The 23,856-nt window shown below is 37.0% G+C and overlaps 1 protein-coding gene across 1 annotated transcript in view; it reads right to left on the bottom strand.

Moving 5' to 3' along the window:
* The window catches only part of CCDC102B (coiled-coil domain containing 102B), a 128,599-nt gene that overhangs the window by 1,729 nt on the left and 103,014 nt on the right, over nucleotides 1-23,856 (bottom strand). Inside the window, exon 6 of the mRNA XM_028139352.2 lies at nucleotides 21,362-21,532. Within this exon, the coding sequence (XP_027995153.2) occupies nucleotides 21,362-21,532 (171 nt within the window). The remainder of the gene's footprint in view (nucleotides 1-21,361; nucleotides 21,533-23,856) is intronic.

The following is a 23,856-nucleotide window of genomic DNA, read 5'->3' as shown; positions in this document are numbered from 1 at the left end:
AAAAACAATTAGAAGGGATCTGTTTGAGCACAGCTTTGCCAACACTCAATATTGTGAGATATTAAAACTCTGGCCAATCCCTGATTAATGGTTTTTGATACCTCTACATTTTTTTGGCCTAGTGTTTTTCTTTTGTGCCTATTTAGATCTTCTGCTCATTCTTCTAGGAGCTTTCCTTTAAAAAAATTTTGTACATGTTAATTATATTATAATCTCAATACTAACCTTTTGTCAATTATGTGTTCCAAATATCTTTACAAAGTATATATGAAATTCATAACTTATTTTTATACTTATTTAAGAGCTCTTTGAATGCTTATTTTATTAAATAAAATTTATCAATATTTTATCCTATAGTTGGGATATATTTAATAATGTTAAAAATACTTCCCTAATCAAAGTTCAGAGAAATAATCTGTATTTTCAACTAAAATTTAATAGTTTTCCATTTGTCACTTAAGTCTTCAATGAAGCTGCAGTTAATTTTTTATATATTATATGAGGTAAATACCAATTTTATTTTTTCTATATAGAAACACATTTTAATAGGAACATATATTGAATAAGTTGTTCCCCTATTGATCTGACATATCAATCTGCCATATTAAAATTTTATATATTCCATGTATAAAGTTTCTTCTATAAAGTCTGCTTATATGTTCTACTGTGGAGATTAATATTTGACCTTTCACACTGAATTCCTAGCACCTTCATTGTAAATCCTGATATAACACAGGCCAAGCTCCCTTTCCCAGCAGCTCTTCTCCTCAGAAATATCAAGAATATTCTTAATTCTTTATCATTTTAAAAATAGCTTAGTAAATCCCATGAACAACCCTATTTGTATTTAGCTTGGAATTTCATTAATTCTGAAATTTAAGTACATTTGACATAATTTTGAAAATTTTTTTTGTCTATGAACATGGTATATTTTACATCTTGTAAGTCATTCCTGGTCTCTCAATGAAGTATAATTTATTCATTAGCAGTTTCACACTCCATTTTATTGGATTTACTTCAAAGACTTTTATATTTCTTCTTTCTTAAATATCTACTTAAAAAACCCACTTATTTGGCATGACAGTGTCAGTTCCAAGGCAATTCCTAAATTATCTAATTATGAATAAAAGTGTCTTTTATACTTCTTCTTCAATTTATAATGTTTCAGCTTCAATTTTATCATTATGGATTTTAGATATGAATACAATATGGGACATATGATGACTATTTGGAAAGCTTCATCACGGACAGGTACTATTATGTATTTAAGGAATATTTTGGTTGAACTATATGAAATACATTATAGTTTGACTAGAGTATGATACTTAAAATAAGTAGATGTTATTTTATTATAGTCAAAAGTGGAGTAGAGATGTATATATCACAAGTTTTAATTAACATTCATGGTCTTTTATTCATCATGTATTGAAGTATCTGAAAAAAATATCAGAGACACACATAAGCTCTTCCTGTACAATTATTTTTAGTATGATCATGACAAAGTCGAATTGACCTGAATGGTTACTAAAAATATTATTTAATTATAGTTCATCACTCTGATGGAACATTCTGCAGACATTAAAATGTTATTTAAATCCTTATAACATTGTGAGTAGTATAAAATTATTTTTAAAAATAATACCAAAATGCTGGTGGAAATTTCTAGCTGTTGATTTTTCTAAATCTGTGCCATGATTTTATAGAATTTATAATAAGAAATAAATATACTTTTAAACTAATTTTAAGCATGGTTTAGGTACAATAAAAAGTGTCCAAGGTGCAAATGATGCTTCTGGTGGGGCTCAGGACTTTTGCATTTCCCCAGGGTCCTGAGTGATACTGATGCAGCCAGTCCTTGTAACACTGTGAGTAGAAAACACAGGTACCCTGGCCAGAAGGATGGAGCTTTCCTTAGCTACTCCAGTAAACCAGCTGCTTATTTTTATCAATTCATCAAACTAAATTTTAGTAGTCATTTTCTGTCTCTAGTTCTCACCAGATATCTAAATGATTAATTTTCTTTCACATACTTAAATCTGAGGCCAAATACCATATTTAATAATGTAAATGGTATCCAAAGCAAGAATGCTGATATGTTTTCTAAGAGTTATATGATTTATATATGAACTGTCTTGGTCTTTTGTCACTGGAATGCAAGTTCATGTTTAAGAGATCTACATTTAATTCATGTATGGATTTCACATGCTTGGAATAGTGTTTGCATGTTTTTTTAAGTAAGTGGATGCTAGATAGGCTAAAGTAACAAATGTCCTTTTACTTTTGTTAACAATTTTTTGCCAAAAAACGTAGGGTGTAATTTTTAAAGTTCTATATTAATAGTATCCTAAAACATTTTTATGTCATATAAATCCAGATCAATATTTACTGTGAGTACAAATAATTGTTTTATTCCTATTACTACTCTGTAAGGCCCGAAACAGTCTGGTGAAAATGTGAGTAGATTCCCAAAAACCTATGATTCAAAAAATATATATATTGCCATATCTATAATCTGATCAAGCTGGCAATATAACAAGGTCCCAGCTATAGTTGTAAGCTTTGGTGATATAGAGGCAATGACTTCAGCTAAAAAGACTGCAGGTGCAATTCCTGGAAAATATTAATTTCTATCATTGAAACAATAAGTAAAATAATGCCCTGGCTGAGTAGCTCAGTTGGTTAGAGTGTCAACCTGATTCGCCAAGGTTGCAGGTTTGACTCACGGTCAGGGCACAAACAAGAAGCAACCAATGAATGCATAATAAGTGAAACAACAAGTTGATGTATTTCTCTCCATTTCCCTCTCTCTAAAATTATAAATAAACATTTTCAAAAAAAGAGAAAATAAGGAAAACAAGACTAGAAAAGCCTGTTAGACATTGCAGATAGCAGCACATAAATCCCAAATGATTTGTATTACAAATCTGTATCAAAATCTAACTGGAAACTGTTGATAATCAGTTTTGACACATCTTTCCATTAGCAGATGAACAGGACTGATTTCTGTCCCAGAAACTGAAGTGACATGTTGAGCATCAGGTGTTCTGGCAAGTCCTTCTGGCCAATCTGCTCCGATTCTGCTCCAGGGTATCCACACTCGGTGTCTTTCTAATCTGTCCAGCTTGGGATGTGATTAAGCTAATGAGGAATGATGGCATAAATTCAGGTAAGTTTCCTGTTCACAAATTCCCTCAACCCGATTCACGTGACACAGAGCCTTTGAAAGAAATGAGTGGCTATGACAGCTGGCCAACTTCAAATAATTAAGACTAACTTTTGGACAGATACTTATAATTGGAACTGAAATATTCTAAACAATTATATCAAAGATTACACCAAAATATACTCTTTCCCTAGAAAAAAAAATTCAGCAAGGTTAACAGGAACATTTTGCTAAAAATTCTTGGTGATGGAAAGTGGTTGCCTTTTGAAAATTTTGCTAAGTATATAGTTTGTGTTACATGATCCTATTATTTTTCAATGTCGTAATAATTATTTATTCATTTATATCTTATTTACTACTTACATAGAAATTATTGGATGATTTAAATTCAGGGACTCCAAGTAATTATGACTAAGGTAGTAAAAATTAAAATGTGATCTTAACAGAATATAAATGTTCTGTGGTCTTGTAGTTGTGATTTACCAGAATTATTTTTATTAGTGTCCATACTGGCCTTTTTTATACAAATGTCATTGACTTGCACGCTTTTGTTAAACTGGCTACTAAATTTCTATCAGATACTTTCTTTTTTTATTAAATATATTGGGGTGACATTGGTTAATAAGATAATATAGGTTTCAGATGTAGATTTCTATGATACGAGATCTGTATATTGCACTGTGTGCCCACCACTGAAACTCAAGCTTACATTTAAAATAAGTAGTTTTGCTGGACAATTAAGAAATCTTAAAGAAGCTAGCAATGGATATATATATATTACTGAAATAATTTATTGACCTTTGAACTCTACAAACTAACTTTTCTAATGAGCTATCTTAGCAGAGTAATTGTTGTAGATACAGGGTGAATGAAAATAATGAGTATATTTCACCTGGATAACTCAATCAGCACATTAAATTCTTTACAGCAAAAGATATGTTTGATTATAAGTGAACTAGAGGCCCAGTGCACAAAATTCGTGCACGGGGGTGTGTGTCCCTCAGCCCAGCTTGCACCCTCTCCAATCTCCAATCCGGGACCCCTCGAGGGATGTCCAACTGCCTGTTTAGGCCTGATCCTACCTAAACGGGCAGTCGGACATCCCTCTCACAATCCAGGGCTGCTGGCTCCCAACTGCTCGCCTGCCTGCCTTCCTGATTGCCCCAAACCGCTTCTGCCTGCCAGCCTGATCACCCCCTAACCACTCCCCTGCCAGCCTGATTGATGCCTATCTGCTCCCCTGCCAGCCTGATTGCCCCTAACTGCCCTCCCCTGCAGGCCTGGTCCCCCCCAACTGCTCTCCCCTGCAGGCCTGGGTCCCCCCCAACTGCCCTTCCCTGCAGGCCCGGTCGCCCCCAACTTCCCTCCTCTGCCAGCCTGGTCACCCCTAACTGCCCTCCCCTGCTGGCTTGATCGCCCCCAACTGCCCTCCCTTGCAGACCTGATCCCTCCCAACTGCCCTCCCCTACTGGCCATCTTCTGGTGGCCATCTTGTGTCCACATGGGGGCAGCCATCTTGTGTGTTGGAGTGATGGTCAATTTGCATATTACTCTTTTATTAGATAGGATTGGTTTGATTGGGTAATTCTTTCAAGAATGATGCGGGTTCAGATTTCAGAATTCCCATTTTTGGAAACCTGGAGACAGTTTGCTCTAAATTTCATTCCCAATGATCTGAAGCAGTAATTCCCTCAAAGATTTTATTGTCATATTTGTAACCAAAAACCAGAATAATTTTCCCAATGGCTGTGCTTTAGCGTTAGTGTTGTTTTCTCTTTGGAAACACATGTTGGTAAATGTGCAGTAGAGCTCAACATTCTTTTTTTCTTTTTTTTAAATCATCTGAGGAAATTTTTCCATTGATTTTTAGAGAGAGGGAGAGACAGAGAAAAATATTGATGTGAGAGAAACACATTGGTTGGTTGCCTCCTGCACACACCCCAATCTGGGCCCGGGAGGAGCCTGCAACCCAGGTACATGCCCTTGACCCTTCAGTCCGCAGGCCAATGCTCTATCTACTGAGCCAAACTGGCAAAAAAAAAAGTATGAAAACATTATAAAACATATATTTAGAGAACTGACACTTCCTAATTTCAATGCTTACTAAAAACAGTAATCAAGACAATGTTTTACTGGCAGAAGAATAGATATTTAGGCCAATGGAATAAAATTGTGTCCAGAGTCCAGGAAGAAACTATTACATTTTGGTCAACTGGGTTGTGACATGGATGCCAATATATTCCAATGGGAAAAGGATAACAAATAATCTTGGGGCAACTAGATAGCCACAAGCCACGATTGAAGTGGAATGCCTACCTCACACCTCATTAATAAAAATCAAAATGGATCAGAGATCTAAACATAAGAGCTAAAACTATAAAACTCTTAGAGGAAAACACAGGAGTAAATCTTCCTGATTTTGAATTAAACAATGTTTTTATAGACAAGCAACAGAAGAAATAAACAAATTAGACTTCCTCTAAGTCATTTTTAAAGTTTTATGCTCCAAATACATACAACTTCAAGAAGCTGAAAGGACAATCTACATATTGAGAAAAATATTGGAAAATCATGTATCTGAAAAGGGATTTCTATGCAGAATATACGAAGGACAACTCAAAAAATATCTCAATTAAAAATAGGCAAAGGATCTGAATATGTATTTCTGCCAAGAATGTATAGAAATGGCCAATTAGTACATGAAAACAAGACCAACACCTTAAGTCATTAGGGAAATTCAAGTTAAAACCACAATGAGATACCACTTCACCCCCATAAGGATGATATAATTAAAAATGATGGAATCTAACAAGTATTGGTGAAAATGTGGAGAAACTAGAACCTCCAAACATTGCATGTGAGATTATAAAATGCTGCAGCCACTTTAGAAAATAGTTTGGTGGCCCTTAAATACATCTACACAAAAAATTCGTATGTAAATGTTCATCAGTATTATTTGTATTTGCTACAAAATGAAATACCCCAAATATAACCAGCTGAAGAAAAAATGTTGTATAGCCATTCAATGGTATGTTATTTGACCATAAAAAGAATAAAGTGTTGATCCATGCTACAATAGTGGATGACTCTTAAACCTGATACTAAGTGAAAGAAGCCATCACAAAAGGCCATAGATTCTATGATTCAATTTCTATGAAATGTCCAAAATAAGTAGCTCCATAGAGACATGAAGTAGATTAGTGCTTGTTAAGTGCCGAGGGTAAAGGGAGGATGGGGCATGACTGCAAATCTATAATAATTAAAGTGTAATATGCAAATCGACCCAACAGCTGAACAGCGGAATGACTGTCCAGATGACCTTCTGGACGAAGCTGGGGCTGTGAGGGCCTATTCTTGCACGAATTTCGTGTATCGGGCCTCTAATAGGTATGTAATTTCTTTTGGGGATTATGAAAATGTTTTAAAATTAGATTTTAGTAATTATTGCACAGCTCTATGACTTTATTAAAAACCACAGAATTAAATTTAATACTTTAAATGGGTGAAATTTATGATATGTGAATGAGATCTCAATAAAGCTGTTCAAATAAATAATTAAAGTATGGCAGGCATTTCAGTTGCTATAATATTTATATTATTAAGCCAAATCAAAATGAATTCTTTTGTAGATACTGTAGAATTAAGTCAGGTTAATATATCCAGTGATTCCAAAGGTCTTAAGAATGTTATCTTAAATAATTGCACCACTTGAATCTAGACTATTTTATTATTTTATCTCTATATAGTATGTTTTATCTCTATATAATAAACTTTTACATATTCTTTTATCTCTATATAATAAACTTTTACATATTCTTTCAGAATTTGATGGATAAATGGACAATGATGCCTTAATACATCTAAAGTATTGGCACTGCTTTAAACTGTATTAACCTAGATAATCTTATATGATTGATATTTATATACAAAGCATTCTATTAAACAGTTTATTCCAGTTCAAGAGCTTCTTTTCTTTTCAAGAACTCAAATTAGCATCATGACCAGTGGAAGTTAAGCACTTGACATCCTAGAATGCTGGAGACTTTTAATTTGTGCCTTGAGGGACCAATATTGAGAATTTGTTCAGGGTACCATAGCAACTGCAGAATCAGAGCAACGATATCATGTGGCAAATTTGTAGCTGAGAGAACACTCAAGGGTTCCATTGGATCACGTGGGGCAGCAATATTACAAATGTTGATGGTGCACCATCTTGATAAGGAACACTTAATTGGTGTTAATTTTACCCAAAGTAAAGACAACAATAGGACATCTCTTTAAATCAAGGTGTGTGACCAAAAGGTAAAGATATTTAATTGTAACCAATGTCTCCAAAGGGTTTTGATCTGAGTCTTTCTTAAAACTGACTTCAAGTTTCATTGACCTGAGTGATATGCTAAAGTAAAAATTTGCACAGAGAATAACAATAGCTTGTCTAATATCAAAGGAAGACAAAGCACTGTCAAATAATATTAATTTTCATGACAATACTGTATTTGATCATCATATGATATATGTATTTCTCACTCTCTTCTCTGAGAAACTGGAGCACTAATAAAGATGCAGGAACAAACAATCCTTCCTCCTCTATTTTATTTTGCTCAGTTAACACACAACAGATGTCTGCTTTCAGAAGGAAGCTTTGGGAGAGCACTGGGCTCTGTGCCTCCTTGCCTTTGGATATTGGAATGAATTCCAGCATCATGAAACTCAATGATAGAAATGAAATTGCCATTTGTGTCCCAAATTTCAAGCTGTTATCACATGTCATGAACCACAAGGCGTATTCTCCAACTATTGTTGAATACAGGTATAAAAAATCCAGTTACTCGTTGTTTTAACAAAAAAAAAAAAAAAGGAAATTATAAAAAACCAAAAATGAAAATAGATTAAAAATATAAAATTCTCTGAAAGGAATTTAAGCATTAGAAGCAGAAGTCAGCACAAAGCTACTCTATTTTATTGATGATAACATGATTTGGAAACTCCTCAATGCTCTGTATTCTGGCCATTTAACACAGTTATCAGACAGGGCCTGTCACACCCTAGGCCATCTACAGAGGTGACAATCTAGTGAGTCAGAAATCTGCTTCCACAAAACATGGAAGCAGAAATGGCATTTTTATTAAGAGCCACATGACTAACATCCAAAAAAAGGAACAAATGGAATATTTAAAAAACAGTAAATACTCTCAGTTAATTGATTACAATGAAGGCTCAATGTATTATTAAGACAATTAGGGGGGGAAAGATGGTGGCTGGCAGGACGGAAGTGAGTGAGGGGATGAAAGGAGAGTGTGTGGATGTGTGTGAGTGAGGGACAGTTAAATCCGGCAGGAGCAGCAGGGGCTGGCAGACCAGGTTCTCTTGGACAGGGAGAGACTACCACCGCTGCGGGCACTCCCCAGACTGCGGGACTCCAGTACGGAGCCCACGCCATCTTGAAGGGGAGAGCAGTTCTTCTAGGAATTCATCAGCCAGACAGGCCTTGGACACTGCCCATGACCTGGCAGCCCTTGGACGCCACTGTGAGCCCCGCTGGGCATGTGCGATTTCAACCAAGGGCGCAAGACAGCAAAAATTGGGACACCACCTCTGCAGATGTTGACTTCTAGACACCGCAGTTGTGCCTTTCCAGCTCGCAGGCCTACATCAAGAGAACCCAAATAGCTCAAGTAGGGAGCTACACTAGATTACCAAGCCCAGAAGACCTGAGCGATCACACCAGTAGCACCATCCCCAAAAGAACCTGGGTAGCAAATCAATTGGTTCTACAATTAAAACATTACAGCAAAACATGGGAAGACAAAAAAGCAATCCCAAAGGAAAGAAAAAGAAGAATCACCAGAAAGGGAGTTAAATGAAATTGAGGTTTGGCTCCGCTCCAGGCAACAAAGTTTCAATTGTAGAAGATAATTAAATCCCAGATACCAGGGCCTCTGCTTGGGTCACCGGGGGGCGTGGCCGGCCTGAAAACCACCACAGACCCCTCGCCCAGGCCACCTCACGCCCCAAGGGAACCCCCACCCTGATCCGGGACACCCTTCAGGGCAAACCAGCTGGCCACAACCCATGCACCAGGCCTCTATCCTATCTAATAAAAGAGTGATATGCAGATTGACCATCACTCCAACACACAAGATGGCTGCCCCCATGTGGTCAAAGATCCTGCCCCCATGTGGACACAAGATGGCCACCACAAGATGGCCAGCAGGGGAGGGTAGTTGGGGCGATCAAGCCTGAAGGGGAGGGCAATTAGGGGTGATCAGGCCGGCAGAGGAGGGAAGTTGGGGGCAAACAGGCTGGCAGGGGAGCAGTTAGACATTGATCAGGCTGGCAGGGGAGTGGTTAGGGGATGATCAGGCTGGCAGGCAGAAGTGGTTAGGGGCAATCAGGAAGGCAGGCAGGCGAGCAGTTGGAAGCCAGCAGTCCTAGATTGTGTGAGGGATGTCCGACTGCCCGAGGGATGTCCGACTGCCCGTTTAGGCCCATCGGACATCCCTCAGGGGAACCCAGATTGGAGAGGGTGCAGGCTGGGCTGAGGGACACCCCCCCCCCCGTGCACAAATTTCATGCACCAGGCCTCTAGTATGATATAAAGAAGAAATGTTTTGCTCTACAATACAAATATTTATCTGGGTTTCAATTTCCCTAGCGACAAAACATATGCAGGGACATTACTTATCTGGTACCTTCTCTTTCCTGAATAAAGATTTTTGGTTCATAGGCACCTAAAAGCATTTCTATGGGTTTCTTTCCTGAGATAGAATAGAAGACAAAACAAACTAAATACTTCATTTAATGAAGAAGGTTCAAATAGAAAACCTTATAATAAAATATATACTCTTCCATTTAAAGAAGAGATACACACTGATTGGTGTGTGGACTTTTGCCTGCAAAACCTATAGATGGTTTTTGGCCACATTCTTATGGAAGATTCAAAGAAAGAGAAAGAATTATCAAAGTACAATGTTTCTAAAAATAGGTCCTTCATTAGTTGTTGAATTATATTTAAGCTTCTGAGTTCCAAACTTCCTGCACTGTCTACTGTAATATTTGTAGTTATTTCATAGCTGGTCCAATTAGCCATATGTTTCCAGATCTCTCTCCACCAAGAAACTTTCATTCCCTCTCAATAATTTTGATTACTGTTATCAGAAATAACCAACATGTACAGCAGTAGCTGAATTGCTTAATATGAGAAAAAAGGGGGTTAACTGGTACATTAGACAAGTGTTTAAAATACAGTGAAAATATTTAAATTTTATTTTACAATTTTTCCTAGTTAAAAAAAGTAACTTTATAATCAACTTAGGATTCTCCCTATTATCAAGTTAAGCTACTTTAAATAACAGGAATCGTAAATGGAAACATAGTCATGATTTACAAGATTTATGCAGTACTGAAATATAAATGAAACATCTCTCCCACTAAAGAGTAAGTAGACAAATGCTAGCACTTTGTTTAATTTAATACCAACACAGCACTTCCAGTCATAGTATTCATGATATTACAAAGGTCAAAGGATACTCATTAATGCTGATGGCATAAAGACAGATAACCAATATTTAAAGCACATTCCTTAAAACAGAAATCTAATTCTCGCTCTACATGTGTAAAAACTGATGAGAAGGTAGTAAGCATTGTTTCAGTAGAGCAAGATTCAGATTCCAAAATTTAACACTGTCTTCACACCCTTCTTTGAACATAACTGTGGCCTACCGTCTGAGTCACTGGAACCAACTGAATGTTTCATCGGCCATTTATTTTGCATATTAATACAAAGTCAATGCAGTGAAAATGGCCCCCAAAAATCTTTACATTATTATGAAAGTAATTTGGATCTCACAGGCCTCCAGAAGACTTCTCTGGGACCTTCAGAGTTGAAAACGGCTGATTTAAAGAATGTTTTCCCAATAGAATACATTCCATACTGGATAAGCTCCTAACATGACTGGTTTACTTTGACTGGAAGTTTCTAGAAACAGTACAAAAATATCCTCACATGTCTGACCCATACCTCCTTGCATATAAGTTACATTTAAATGGGAAGCACATCATCCAATTAGTAGAGCATAAGGCATGTCATTCAGATGGCTACATATTAGTAATATATGCTTCCAAAGATCCCAGCTTGGAATGTTGTTGTCCAGTTCATTTCAAACTAATTGTAATAGTTCTAGAGATTTCTTTCACTAATACTGCACAAGTTCTGGCACATGTAGCCTCCTGATAAAGAACTATTAGATAAGTGGATAAATGAAAGCAAACAAACATGCCTTAAATGCATATGAATGAATAAAGTGGGAAGAGGGTTGGAAAAATTCATGAATGCTACTGGCAGTCCAGCAGGATAGCAACTGCCTTTTTAAACAACACATCAATTTTGCCCTACATACCTAGGCCACTGAGTGAATACTTTCCATGCAGATTGGCCAGCATAAGACTTTCTACATGGGTAAGATAATGATTATGCAACTCCTTGAAGTTCTTATTTTTCTAAATTTGGGTAATAAACTCTATTAACTATTAACATCTTAAGATATTTTATATTAAGATAACCATGGATATTTTATATAATACAAAGGAAATTCTCATTTTAAAAAACTGTACACATCAAAGAAACGTGGCATTGTTAAAAGCTACTTGTTCACTCTCTTTGATATACAGGAAATTTTATGAAGAATTGCTATCACGAACAGCCACCCGTTATTCAACTTTCATCAGATAACCCTACTAACCATATACCTAAATTTAGGAATGCAATTATAGTTCCTTTTGAGTATTTTTTAAGCTGAGGTTTTTTTCAAAGAAGACTGTACTCTTCTAACAGACAATATGCTATAAAGCATTTAATTTTGTATACTTAGTACTTAAAAGTAAATGCATCTTGGTAGTATAGGTACTAAAATTTAAATACTATAACAGATTTTTAATTGACTACAAATTTAATGGACTGGTAGCACATAGAAAGTTAAGGGATTTTTAACAGACTATTTTCTATAGCAGTTTAGGTTTACATAAATATTGAAGGGAAAGGAAAGAGTTCTCATACACTCTGAGTGTCCCCAGGCTCCCTATTATTAACAGCCTGCATTAGTGTGGAACAGACAAAAGATAATGCCTTGAGCAAGACTGGAAGTCATGAGGGTTGGAAATAAGTGGTCATATTTATGACATGTTAGGAATATGAAACTTAAAGAATGAATGTGAGGATTGATTATTATATGGGGGGAGGGAAAAAGGGAGGAGTAGAAAATGACTCAGCTATTTTGCCTGTGCAATAGAATAGAAGAGCAGGGTTAAAGATCTGAATTTGAGAGTTATCAGCATTCAGATGGCATCTAAAGCCATGAGGTTGAAGATATCACCTTTGGGGTGACTGTGTAGCTAGGCACAGATAACTGAAGGGATAATCCTAGAAACTCCCACATGTAGAATTGGAGAGATGAAGAGAAATCAACAAGATTGAGATCAAGAGTATAGCAGAAGGTGAAACCCAAGAAATGCTGATTTTCTAGAGCCCGTTAAGTAAATTACTTTATGATGGAACTTACTGGCTATGTCAAATTATTATGACATATTGAGAAAGATGAAGACTGAGAATAGACCACTGGTTTTAAAAGTATGGAGAACACTGATGATGCTTATAATTTTTCTCTTGGGATAGAGGTAGTGGTCAGAATATCATTGGTGTGGTTAGAATGAAGGTTGTGCAGATAAGAAACAAATACAACTCTTCCAAGGTTGTTATAAAAAAGGGAATAAAATTTTGTAGCAGCGGCAATGGAATACATGATGAAAGAAAGTTGCTTTATTTTGAGCATTATGTATAAAGTATTTTAATATACATGTATGTGTGTATACATATATACAGGTTTCCCCCACTATCCAAAGTGGAGCATTCCTATGAAATCTTTCATAATTCGAAACAGCATGAAGCGGTATATCCCCTGCTTCCCCAAAGTTCCCGTTACACCACTCCACTTATAGGGAAGAACCTACATTAGTACACAATGGCTTTGCTTTCCCAGGGAAATTCTCCCACTAAAGACCTACATTAATACCTGGTTTCGCTAACAGAAAGAAATCCAAAGAGGATTTTCACTTTTACAAAGAAAGCTGAAATCCAGGAGAGGAAAAGCTAACAAAAGATTATGGTCTAAACCTTTCCATAAGCCTTCAAACTTCTTGATTTCCCTCAGTTCCTCTCTCAGGCTGCACGTTCCAAGGACATACAAGTCTGAGCTAAGAAGATGGGTTTGCTGTGCTACCAGGTCCTGAAGCAGAACAGACATACTGGACAGTGGAGTGGGTTGGTAAAGTGGAGAGAGCAAGACCATGATAAATGCCTGCAGGAAAGGGCAACCTTCAAATCATGCACAGAAAGTGGAATGGCATTATTAGAATGACTTAGATTTGAAATATACAAAAACTGGGATGCTGGATTCCTGCTCATGTTGTTGTGCCTTGGGTGTCTTCATGGTAGAGACATTTGAGTCAGCTTCATGGAATTCTGTCACTGTTAGAGGTACAGACAGAAGGGGTGTCAGATAATAAATAATTAAACACATGACTTGCAAATACCCTTAAACACTGGAAGGAAAAGAAACGGAACATTGTGTCTGGGAATCCTGTGAATACCACCATCTTGACATATACTTACATTTAACTACACACATTTATGTCTGAATATCCCCCGTTACAATAAAAACCTCTTCTTATGAAGAACCCAAGTATATTTTGACACCTAACATAGAAGTTAGGAAGCAATAAATATAAAATGAACTGGGCTGCTTTCTACAGTTCAATTCAGATCTCGAGTCTGTGGCCTGCGCCTGTGTCCCCATGTGAACCGGCAGCTGGCCTCTTTCTTTGTTATTTCTTTTTAATCTTACCTGAAACACTTACCACATCTTTTTCATAGATAAATGTGAATTTCAGTCTATCACTATTCTCACAATCTTAAAATTAGTACTTTGTAAATTAACGAGATTTTACCAAAATATATTTAGGTCTAGGAAAGGATTTCTGTGTCCTTCCAAAGAAAGAGTTGTTTAATTATATAAATTAACAGCTGTTTTTTAATGTTCTGTGGGTTTAAACACAGTGTTTCTCACATTCATCAGACTTTTGAAAAGATTCACTTTTTTGACACCAGAAGGCATTCAATGGTGAGGCCAGAATGAGGTAAGCTGTAATAATAAGGTGATAATTGCTAAGTATAAAGACTAACAATGCATTTAGCAAAACACTAACAGTTTGGATGTGAGTTTATAATGCCCAATAGTATCTTTTAAAAATATATATTTTTTATTGATTTCAGAGAGGAAGGGAGACAGGGAGAGAGATAGAAACATCAATGATGAGAGAGAACCATTGATCAGCTGCCTCCTGCACACCCCTACTGGGGCTCAAGCCCACAACCAGGGCATGTACCCTTGACTGGAATCCAACCTGAGACCCATTAGTCCACAGGCCAATGCTCTGTCCACTGAGCCAAACCAGCGAGGGCCCAATAGTATCTTATTCTTTAGCTCTGCTTAAGTGGTTTTTCATCTCTTGAATTTGTAGAAGACTTATTATGTTAATTTTGTGTATTATAATTCTAACAGGTACCAACTATAGTGTAATAAGAGCCTCTTTCCAACAGCTAGCCATTTTATTTATGCTCCACTGGTATAAAATCTGTCATCACAAATATATGTGTTCAGTGGGGACCAAAGTTATGAATTTGACTTAATGGTGGCTGCTGCCTTTTCTCATGAGACCAGTGGTTCTGATATTTAATTAGACATTAGAATCATTTGAAAAGCTTATAAAAATACTCATGCACAGCCCCACCTATAACAACTGACTCAGATTCTGGAGGTGAGATTTGAATATAAATATTTTTTAAATCTTCCAAAGTGTTTGTTTCTATGGAGCAGCCAGGTTAGAAAATCATTGCAATAGACTTTAACCCTTATACTAGGAATCTATTTTATCTATCTTTTATAAACTTATATATACAGTTACACTAAGCACCTAGATCAATAAATGTTACTTTGAGGAAGAAATCCATGAATTGCTTAAAGCATAAACATCATCTTACAGGTAGGTGAGTCTTCTTGCCAAAGAACTTTTATTTTGCAATTACTACATGCTAACTCTCCACCTCTATAGCATGGTTTGTGAATTAGGGACATCTCCAGGCTAGCCACTCTTTACCCATGACTTACATTTATTTTAACACAAAAATCCACTGATATTTTGAAAATTCATTTATGGGAACTATTACTAAAAAACTGAGAAAATTCAAGATTGAGTATTGAATTTCATGAAGGGAAAGGAGTTCAAGAGGAACTATCTAAAATTCAAAGTAAATCCAGTTAGCAACTCGAGTGATTTTATAAATAAACTAGTGGCCCGGTGCACAGATTCATGCACATTGAAAGGAAATTAATTACAATAAATATTTTAATATCACTCTTTGCCTTTTCTCTATAATAGAAGTGTCAACCAAATTCACGATTGACAATGACAGATCGAAACACACGCATGCGATTGACGCCAGTGAGAGCTTTATATGTATCGCGCATGCAAGAGTCAACTTAGCCTTTTATAGATACAGAATAAACTTGCTTAATTAGACCTGCTTTCTGATTTAGCTAAACTTTTTCCAGCCCAGTGAAGCACCCCAACTTCTCTTTCAGGTAAATGTCAGCAACACAGCAGTAAATATCAACACAAAGTAGAACATTATTGTAGATCACGCAGGGAGACCAAAGAGTAAAATATTTAACTACAGCAGTGTTTGACTATATTCTGTACAGTGAGAAAACTTGAAGTCATTTTCAAGGTCCACCATTTTTTTCTTTTCAATAGGATCAAGTTTCTAAGCTTTCTAAATCTTCATTTTCCAGCTAATGAAAAGAAACTAGGATTCCATTGAGTCTCCTATCTACCTACTCCGAACTTCTGTGAGGATCAAATGAGATGAGGCATGGGAAAATGCTTCACAGAGGTTTGGTTAAAGTGTGAAATGTTTGCACCTGGCTATAAAGTGGGCTGTGTTCCTGGACTGAAGAAACTGCAAAGAGGCTAGTCGCTAGGGAGAAGAAGACAGGCATTGCTATGTGACGTCATTACCCAGCTCCCACAGCCACCATTTCCGGGCTGTGGACTGCATTTTGTGCCATGGGGTCCCAGCAGCATCAGCTGTAATTTGGTGGGCTGTCGCTCCAGGGTGGTGTGGGGCCTGTGTCCCAATTGGGGGAAGCTGAGTTGGTTTGTCAGCACCAGGTTTGTGCTGCCATTTCTCTGTAAATGGCCAGTGTGTGTCATAACAGCTCCTGCATTGAGCATCTGCCCCCTGGTGGTCAGTGTGCATTATAGCAACCAGTCAGACAGGTGGACAGACACTAACATATTAGCCTTTTATATATATAGATAACTTAATATTTAACATGCTTTTGCATTAATTAAGATGAAGTTAGGGTTTGGCATTTGATGGCATCAACATTTCTACAATCTGACCTATCATTGAGGAAAATAGAAATTTGGTAATACTGCCTATATGAAAAATCATATTACAATCATATTTTTTTAACCAAAGAATTCCACATACTATACTTATTTTTCCAATGGGGAAAAATGGTCTATAAATAAAAGTAATCACATAAGATTATGTTGGGAAAAGAAAATCCAAATGGCTTTAAATCAAGGAAAGATTAATTGCTTAAATAAACTTACATCCAAGGAAATGAATATTATAACAGCCCTTGAAATACCAACTATGAAACTACATAACAACATGAAAACTGGCTATGGTAATTTACAAAGTAGAGTATATTATTTATAAATGATGACTGCAATTATGCATAAAATTATCTAGGTATTTGAAATCAGTATACTGAAATAATATACTATGGTGGAGTAATTGTCAAATTTTCCCTTTTTATGTGATGTGATATTGTTTACAAAATTTAAAAGATTCTTTAGCAAACCTCATCTCATTTTATCTTTTAGCCTTCCTGAAATTAATTTTACAGTGCAGAACACCATGTGTTTTAGTAGTTGTTTATATATTCCTTGCTTCTTAAGTGCTAGAGAAATAAATTTGGGAGTTTAGATTGCATTTGTCCTGTCTCTAACAGCTTTGCTTATTGCATTATTATATCATTCATTAGATTGTTTTATCCACCATATTTATTGAAGTAGTCAGTTGTTTTGGTATTTTAATGTGGATATGTATGTAATAGGTCCTGCATTATGGAAATTAAGTTCCAATTAAATTTTGCCATTATATGATGTAATATACAATCCAAGAAAGACTTCAAATAAATGATGACAAAAGAATGTTTAGCTTCTAACAAATATATATCAAATTAAATTTTTAAAAACTATTTGCTTAAAGAAAAACAAGTCATTTAAAAGAGAAATTTTTCTAATTTGCTTTTTAAATCAAGACCCTGGGTTTTCTCTTATGGCCCAAAATATCTATTCTTTCTGCAGTAGAGGATTAATATCTCATTTTCATTTATTTAAAACTAGAGGCCCAGTGCACAAAATTCATGCACGTGTGTGTGTGTGTGTGTGTGTGTGTGTGTGTCCTTCAGCCCAGCCTGCACCCTCTCCAATCTGGGATCCCTCTCACAATCCAGGACTGCTGGCTCCCAACTGCTCACCTGCCTGCCTTCCTGATTGCCCCTAACCGCTTCTGCCTGTCAGCCTGATCACTCCCTAACCACTCCCCTGACAGCCTGATTGATGCCTAACTGCTCCCCTGCCAGCTTGTTTGCCCCTAACTGCCCTCCCCTGCAGGCCTGGTCACCCCTAACTGCCTTCCCCTGCAGGCCTGGTCCCCCCCAACTGCTCTCCCCTGCAGGCCTGGGTCTCCCCCAACTGCCCTCCCTTGCAGGCCTGTTCCCTCTCATCTGCCCTCCCCTGCTGGCCATCTTGTGTCCACATGGGGGCAGCCATCTTGTGTGTTTGAGTGATGGTCAATTTGCATATTACTCTTTTATTAGATAGGATCTGTTGATTTGATGGAGTTAGAAACTTTGTATTTTCAAGTTGTAATTAAACATTAATTTTAACTAATTGCAATGTGAAGAATTTGCTAGTATGAAATTAAAAGGCTCAGCAGAATTTTCCTGGCTTCTCAATGATAAGTCAAATTGGGAAAATACTGACTGCTATCTAATGCAAAATCTTATTTCCATGAGGAATATGTCATTCTGCCTGGCCAGGATTGCTCAGTGGTTGAGCATCAACCCAGGAACCAAAGAGGTCTCTGAATTCCTGGTCAGGGCACATACCCAGGTTGCGTAGGGGCTTGATCCCCAGTAGGGGGCATGCTGGAGACAAATGATCAATGTTTCTCTCCCTCTTCCTTTCTCTCTCTCTAAAATCAATAAAAACATTTAAAAAAAAAGATTTCATTCCCAGCCACCTAAAATAGTGATGACCTTTATCAGAGAAAAACTGGAGATCTGACAACTACAATAAAATAATCCAGATTACAAAACCCATACCAGTTAAGAGTGCTTTGGGTCAGTCCTTTCTGGTGATCAACTGATTGAATATAAAGAACAATGAAATATTTTGTATGTTGAATGTGTATTTCTATACATCTACTTCTAGGCATCAAATATGAAATCTATCTAAATACTTATCCGTATGGAACTATGGTCCTAAAAGATTCTACTAGATAGCAGCACAAATTTCATTTGTCAAATCAGAGGACCATGCCCACTATTAAACTTTGGGACTATATTCTTCCCACAGAAAAGGGCTGAAAATATCAAAACACACACATGCACACTCACTCAATATAATGTAGCATATGCTCTTAGTCATAAACTGTTTGATTTCCTCCCTACCTATTAAACAATTTTTACCCTTTCCACAAGAAAAATTACCCAAGCAATCTTCCAATCTCAGCATTGGTCTCAAAGTCAAAGATCTAATGATAATATCTACATCAGATCTCAAAATGTATTTTCTTGCTCCAGAAATCTATATACTCAAAAGACAAGTAATGCACTCCCTCCCCCCAAACACACCTAATATAGTATTGTGAAACAAGGCAAGGAAAATTGCAATAAACACACCTTTGTAGAAGAGAGAAATGATCAGAATAAAAATGGCATTTTTTACAGAACTAGAAAAAATAATCCCAAAACTTATATGGAAGCATGAAAGACCCAAGTAGCCACAGCAATCTTGAAAGAGAAGAACAAAGATGGAGGTATCACACTACCTGATATCAAACTATATTACAAGGCTATAGTAATCCAAACATAATGGCACTGGTATAAAAACAGACATATAGATCAATGCAACAGAATAGAGAGCCCCAAAATAAACCCACACCTATATGGTCAATTAATCTATGACAAAGGAAGCAAGAATATACAATAGGGTAAAGACAGTCTCTTCAATAAATGGTGCTGGGAAAACAAGACAGATACCACAGCTATTTTTTAAAATTACATGATTAGACTGCTGACTCAGCTCTTTGGGAACTAATGCTTCATTAGCCCTTCAACCCCATAGAATTTTATTATTTCCCTGCCAATGGCTCAGTCCCAAGCAATTTTTAAAGACTATATTGGCAAACACAGAGAATTAGTTATCACCATGTCCAACAAATACTTGCATATTAAAACCATTCACAGGAATAAATAGCCATGACAACATAAAAACCTACAACCATTCTCTTGAGCCTTCCTGCAGTCTTCCTATTCTGACTTATTGGTCTACAGTCCCACCCAGTGTACATGCACACAATTAAAAAGTACATATACATATACATCTTCATAAAAAGAACCACATTAAGGATCAAATGCCCACCCAGAAGTAGGGGCCAGGAAGAGCAGGGAATAATGTAGGAACCTCGCTGGGCAAATCATTCTGCTTTCATATAATGTTATTAGGGAAGAAAATGTAGTTTGCTTGACTGGAATACGTTTGGTTAAAAATTAACCCTCCAAATGTAGAATGTGTTCTGTTATTTAATTACCACTTGGAATAGTAATTCAGTTTAATTTTTTAAAGTTCCAACTGTTTGGCATTGTTTTGAAATAGTCTTTCCAACCAGGGAACTAATGGCTTTGTTTGTTTCGCCTCAGGAGCAGGTGCAGGGACAAGTACACCACCTGAAGTAACTGCTGCCATGCGGTGACGGTCTCACAATCACACTGACAGATGGGACTGTGTTTTGTTCAAAACAAATATTTCTTTGCTGTTTGTAATTGCAGCTGAAATCACCTATCTGTCGCAGGTGTGCTTTAAGGACATCACACTGGGGCCTCTTAAATATTCCATAAACCATTAACGAGTTGACCTTATACAACAACACAAGATGGCTTCATTCTCTTAAACACCAGAGAGCACTAGAGAGAATATATATCCTAATATGTGACATAACATATAATCATTACAAATATAACATTTCTCTAAAATATAAACTGAAAAAACTTAAAACACCAAGCCTCAGGAATACTGTGCCCATATAAACACACACACACACACACACACACACACACACACACACACACACATGCACCCATGCTGAAGCATATTTGAATTATTGAAATCAAAACCAATTGAAGACCAACCATTTCGGTTCCCCGAGCAGACGGAACCAGTGTAGTCATACAGACACAGTGTAATTTAGCTTCTTTTTCGAAACCAACTTAACCTTGGTCATTTCTTGCTTACACGTCTGAAAATCCTAGGCAGAACTTGAACTGTTTCCCAAGGTCAATAGGAGGTAACCACTGAAAATCCCCACACTGTAACCAATCACTGAAGAACAAATAGACCCTGTTCCAGGCTCTATCAACAGCTTGATAACAATACATCCCTATTTGGGTTTGAGTGCTCCCAGTTTGCCAACTTTTTGGTGTGTGCACAATAAACTTGAACAATTCCTACCACAGTGATTCACTGCTTTTACTTGGGCTATTTATAAACCTTTGAGAAAAGCTCTAGTGCATGCATAAAAATACACTTTTAGCAACACAAAGATGAGCACATTATCAAGATAATATTTTTTCCTTGCAATTACATTTTTAAATTGATTTTGGTGTTTAAAATGTAAAATTTTGAGCCCAATTAAAGCCCTCTGTTAGTAGAGGAGAAAATGCTTTCTATATACTATGAAGAGCCACTTTGATGCTATCTAGTACATGTTGATGTAGAAGGTACCTTATCTTCTTTTTGGTTGAGTCTCTGTTTTAGTTCTTCCACTCCAAATCGCAGTTTCTTTACCTCGGCTGCACTCTGATCAGCTCGGTGGTTGGCAAGAGTCAGCTCTGCTGTTTTCGCCTGGTGTTGGCTGCTGAGTCTACGGTAGGCGTGTTGAAGGTCCAACAGCTCCTATCAAAAGAAAGGGATCCTACTGTTTATAATTCACTCCCATAAAGTCAAAAGAATAGTAACTTCTTTGGACAAAGGAGAAGAGTATTTCAGGAAGAATTCAGATGATGCATCTCTTCATCTGTAACTGTATATTTCTGCAATTAAATGTGATGATTAGCATAACCATAAGCAGAAAATGTATTTGCCGGTGGCTGAAGTGGCAAAGAGAATGCAGCTCTTTTTTTAAAACTATTTTAATATATTTTTATTGATTTTTAGAGAAAGAGGAAGGAAGAGGAAGAGAGATAGAAACATGGATGAGAATTGATCAATTGCCTCCTGCACACCCCCTACTGGGGATGGAGCCCACAACCCAGGCATATGCATCTCTTGGTGCATGGGGTCCATGATCAACCATTGAGCCACACTGGTTGGGTGAGAACGCAGCTCTTCATGTTCTTGAGTCAATGACAGGTTGGTTATGCAAATTTAGGTTTTATGTATGATTTCTAAAGGAAGAAATCACATATCTATAAGGGCAGAATAAAATATAATAAAAATAAGTGCAAGAAGAGTTGTTCATCTGCTAAGTCAGCATATGTATTAAAAAATTAGCAGACTATCTGCTTTTAATTAGTTCCCTAAGAAGTAGGATTTGTGCTGCTGCTGTCACTCTATTCCAAGCACCACTCTGAAATGACCTGAGTGTTTCTCAGAGACCTAAGCAAGAGGTTGTCCTGTGAAAACCAGTGAATTTATCAGGAAGTGATTGGGTCTTCAATCTATCTTGTTATAATCAACACTCCACAAGATATTAATCAACAAGGTTACATTAATTGCCCTCACATTACTAATGTTGCCTCTAATTTTTAAAATTTTCTATGCAAATTAACTGTACTATCATTGTAGAAAATATCTTTATTAAAACTATAAAAAATAACCTCTAGTTCCTCATCCTATTAATAAAAGCCTATGTGGTCGTCACACCCTCACACTGTGATGCCCTCATGCCACAATAAGCAATCACTAGGAGGCTGCGTGCACAGTGGGCACGCACAGGTGGGCAGGGCTTCATGCACATGCGGGTGGGTGGGAGCTTGACTTTGAGTGTGCAGCACGGAGACGGGCCCGGGACTCTGCGCGACGAGGACTAGGGGTCCCGCAGCTCTGTGCGGCGAGGCAGGGGTCCGCAGCTTCGCGGAGGTGGGACCCCCGTCTCCGGCCTACCTCTTTGGGGCAGTACATCAAGGAGCCCCAGAGGGTGGACAGGGCCTACCTCTTTGAGGCAATTGATCACAGGGCTCCCACACTGTGAGATGGCACAGGCCAGGCTGGGGGACCCCTACCCCCAGTGCACAAGTTTTGTGCACTGGGCCTCTAGTAACATTATAAAACTTAAAGAAAATCCAAGGTTATTTCTTTAATTTCCTGAAAAATGCAAATCAAACCATAAGGAGGTATCACCTCACAACTGTTAGAATGACTGTTATGGAAAAGACCAGAAATAATAAGCATCAAGGGTGTGGCGAAAAGGGAACCCTTGTGCAACATTGATGGGAATGTAATTGGTGCAGCCACTGTGGAAGACAGTGTGGAGGTTCCTCAAAAAATTAAAAATATAACTACCTTATGACCCAGCAATCCCACTTCTGGAAATGTATCATAAGGAAATGAAAATACTATCTCAAAAATATATTCTGCACCCCAAGTCACTACAGCATTATTTACAATAACCAAGACATGGAAATAACCCGAGTCTTCACTAGTGGTTGGTGAATAAAGACAAATTGGTTCATATAATGGAATATTATTTAGCCATAAAAAAGGAAATCCTCTGATTTGCAACAACAAGATGGGTGGATTTTGATAGCTTTGTGCTAAGTAAGATTAAGTGACAAAGAGGAGATGAATACTGTCTGATCTCATATGTGGAATCTAAAAACAAAAAACACCTCATAAATACAAAGAACAGATTGGTGGTTGTGGTGGGGGAAATAGAAATAAAATGGTGAACATGGTCAAAGGTACAACTTCCAGTTATAAAATAAGTCCTGAGGATATAAAGTACAGCATGATGACTACAATTAATAAATCTCTACTGTATATTGAGAGTTGCCAAGACAGTAAATCTTAAAATGTTTCATCACAAGAAAATAAAAATTTAACCATATGGTGATGGATGTTAATTAGAATTATTGTGGTGATCATCTTGAAATATATATAAATACTGAATCATTATGTTCTACACTTGAAACTAATATAATGTTATATGTCAATTATATCTCAATTTTAAATAAGACTAAGCATAGAAGATTGACTGATGGGTCAACACTGAAATGAAA

Source organism: Eptesicus fuscus, chromosome 12 (assembly GCF_027574615.1).
Source record: "Eptesicus fuscus isolate TK198812 chromosome 12, DD_ASM_mEF_20220401, whole genome shotgun sequence".
NCBI lineage: Eukaryota > Metazoa > Chordata > Mammalia > Chiroptera > Vespertilionidae > Eptesicus > Eptesicus fuscus.
The sequence above is the reverse complement of the archived record's forward strand: the minus strand, read 5'-3'. Positions and strand labels throughout refer to the sequence as shown.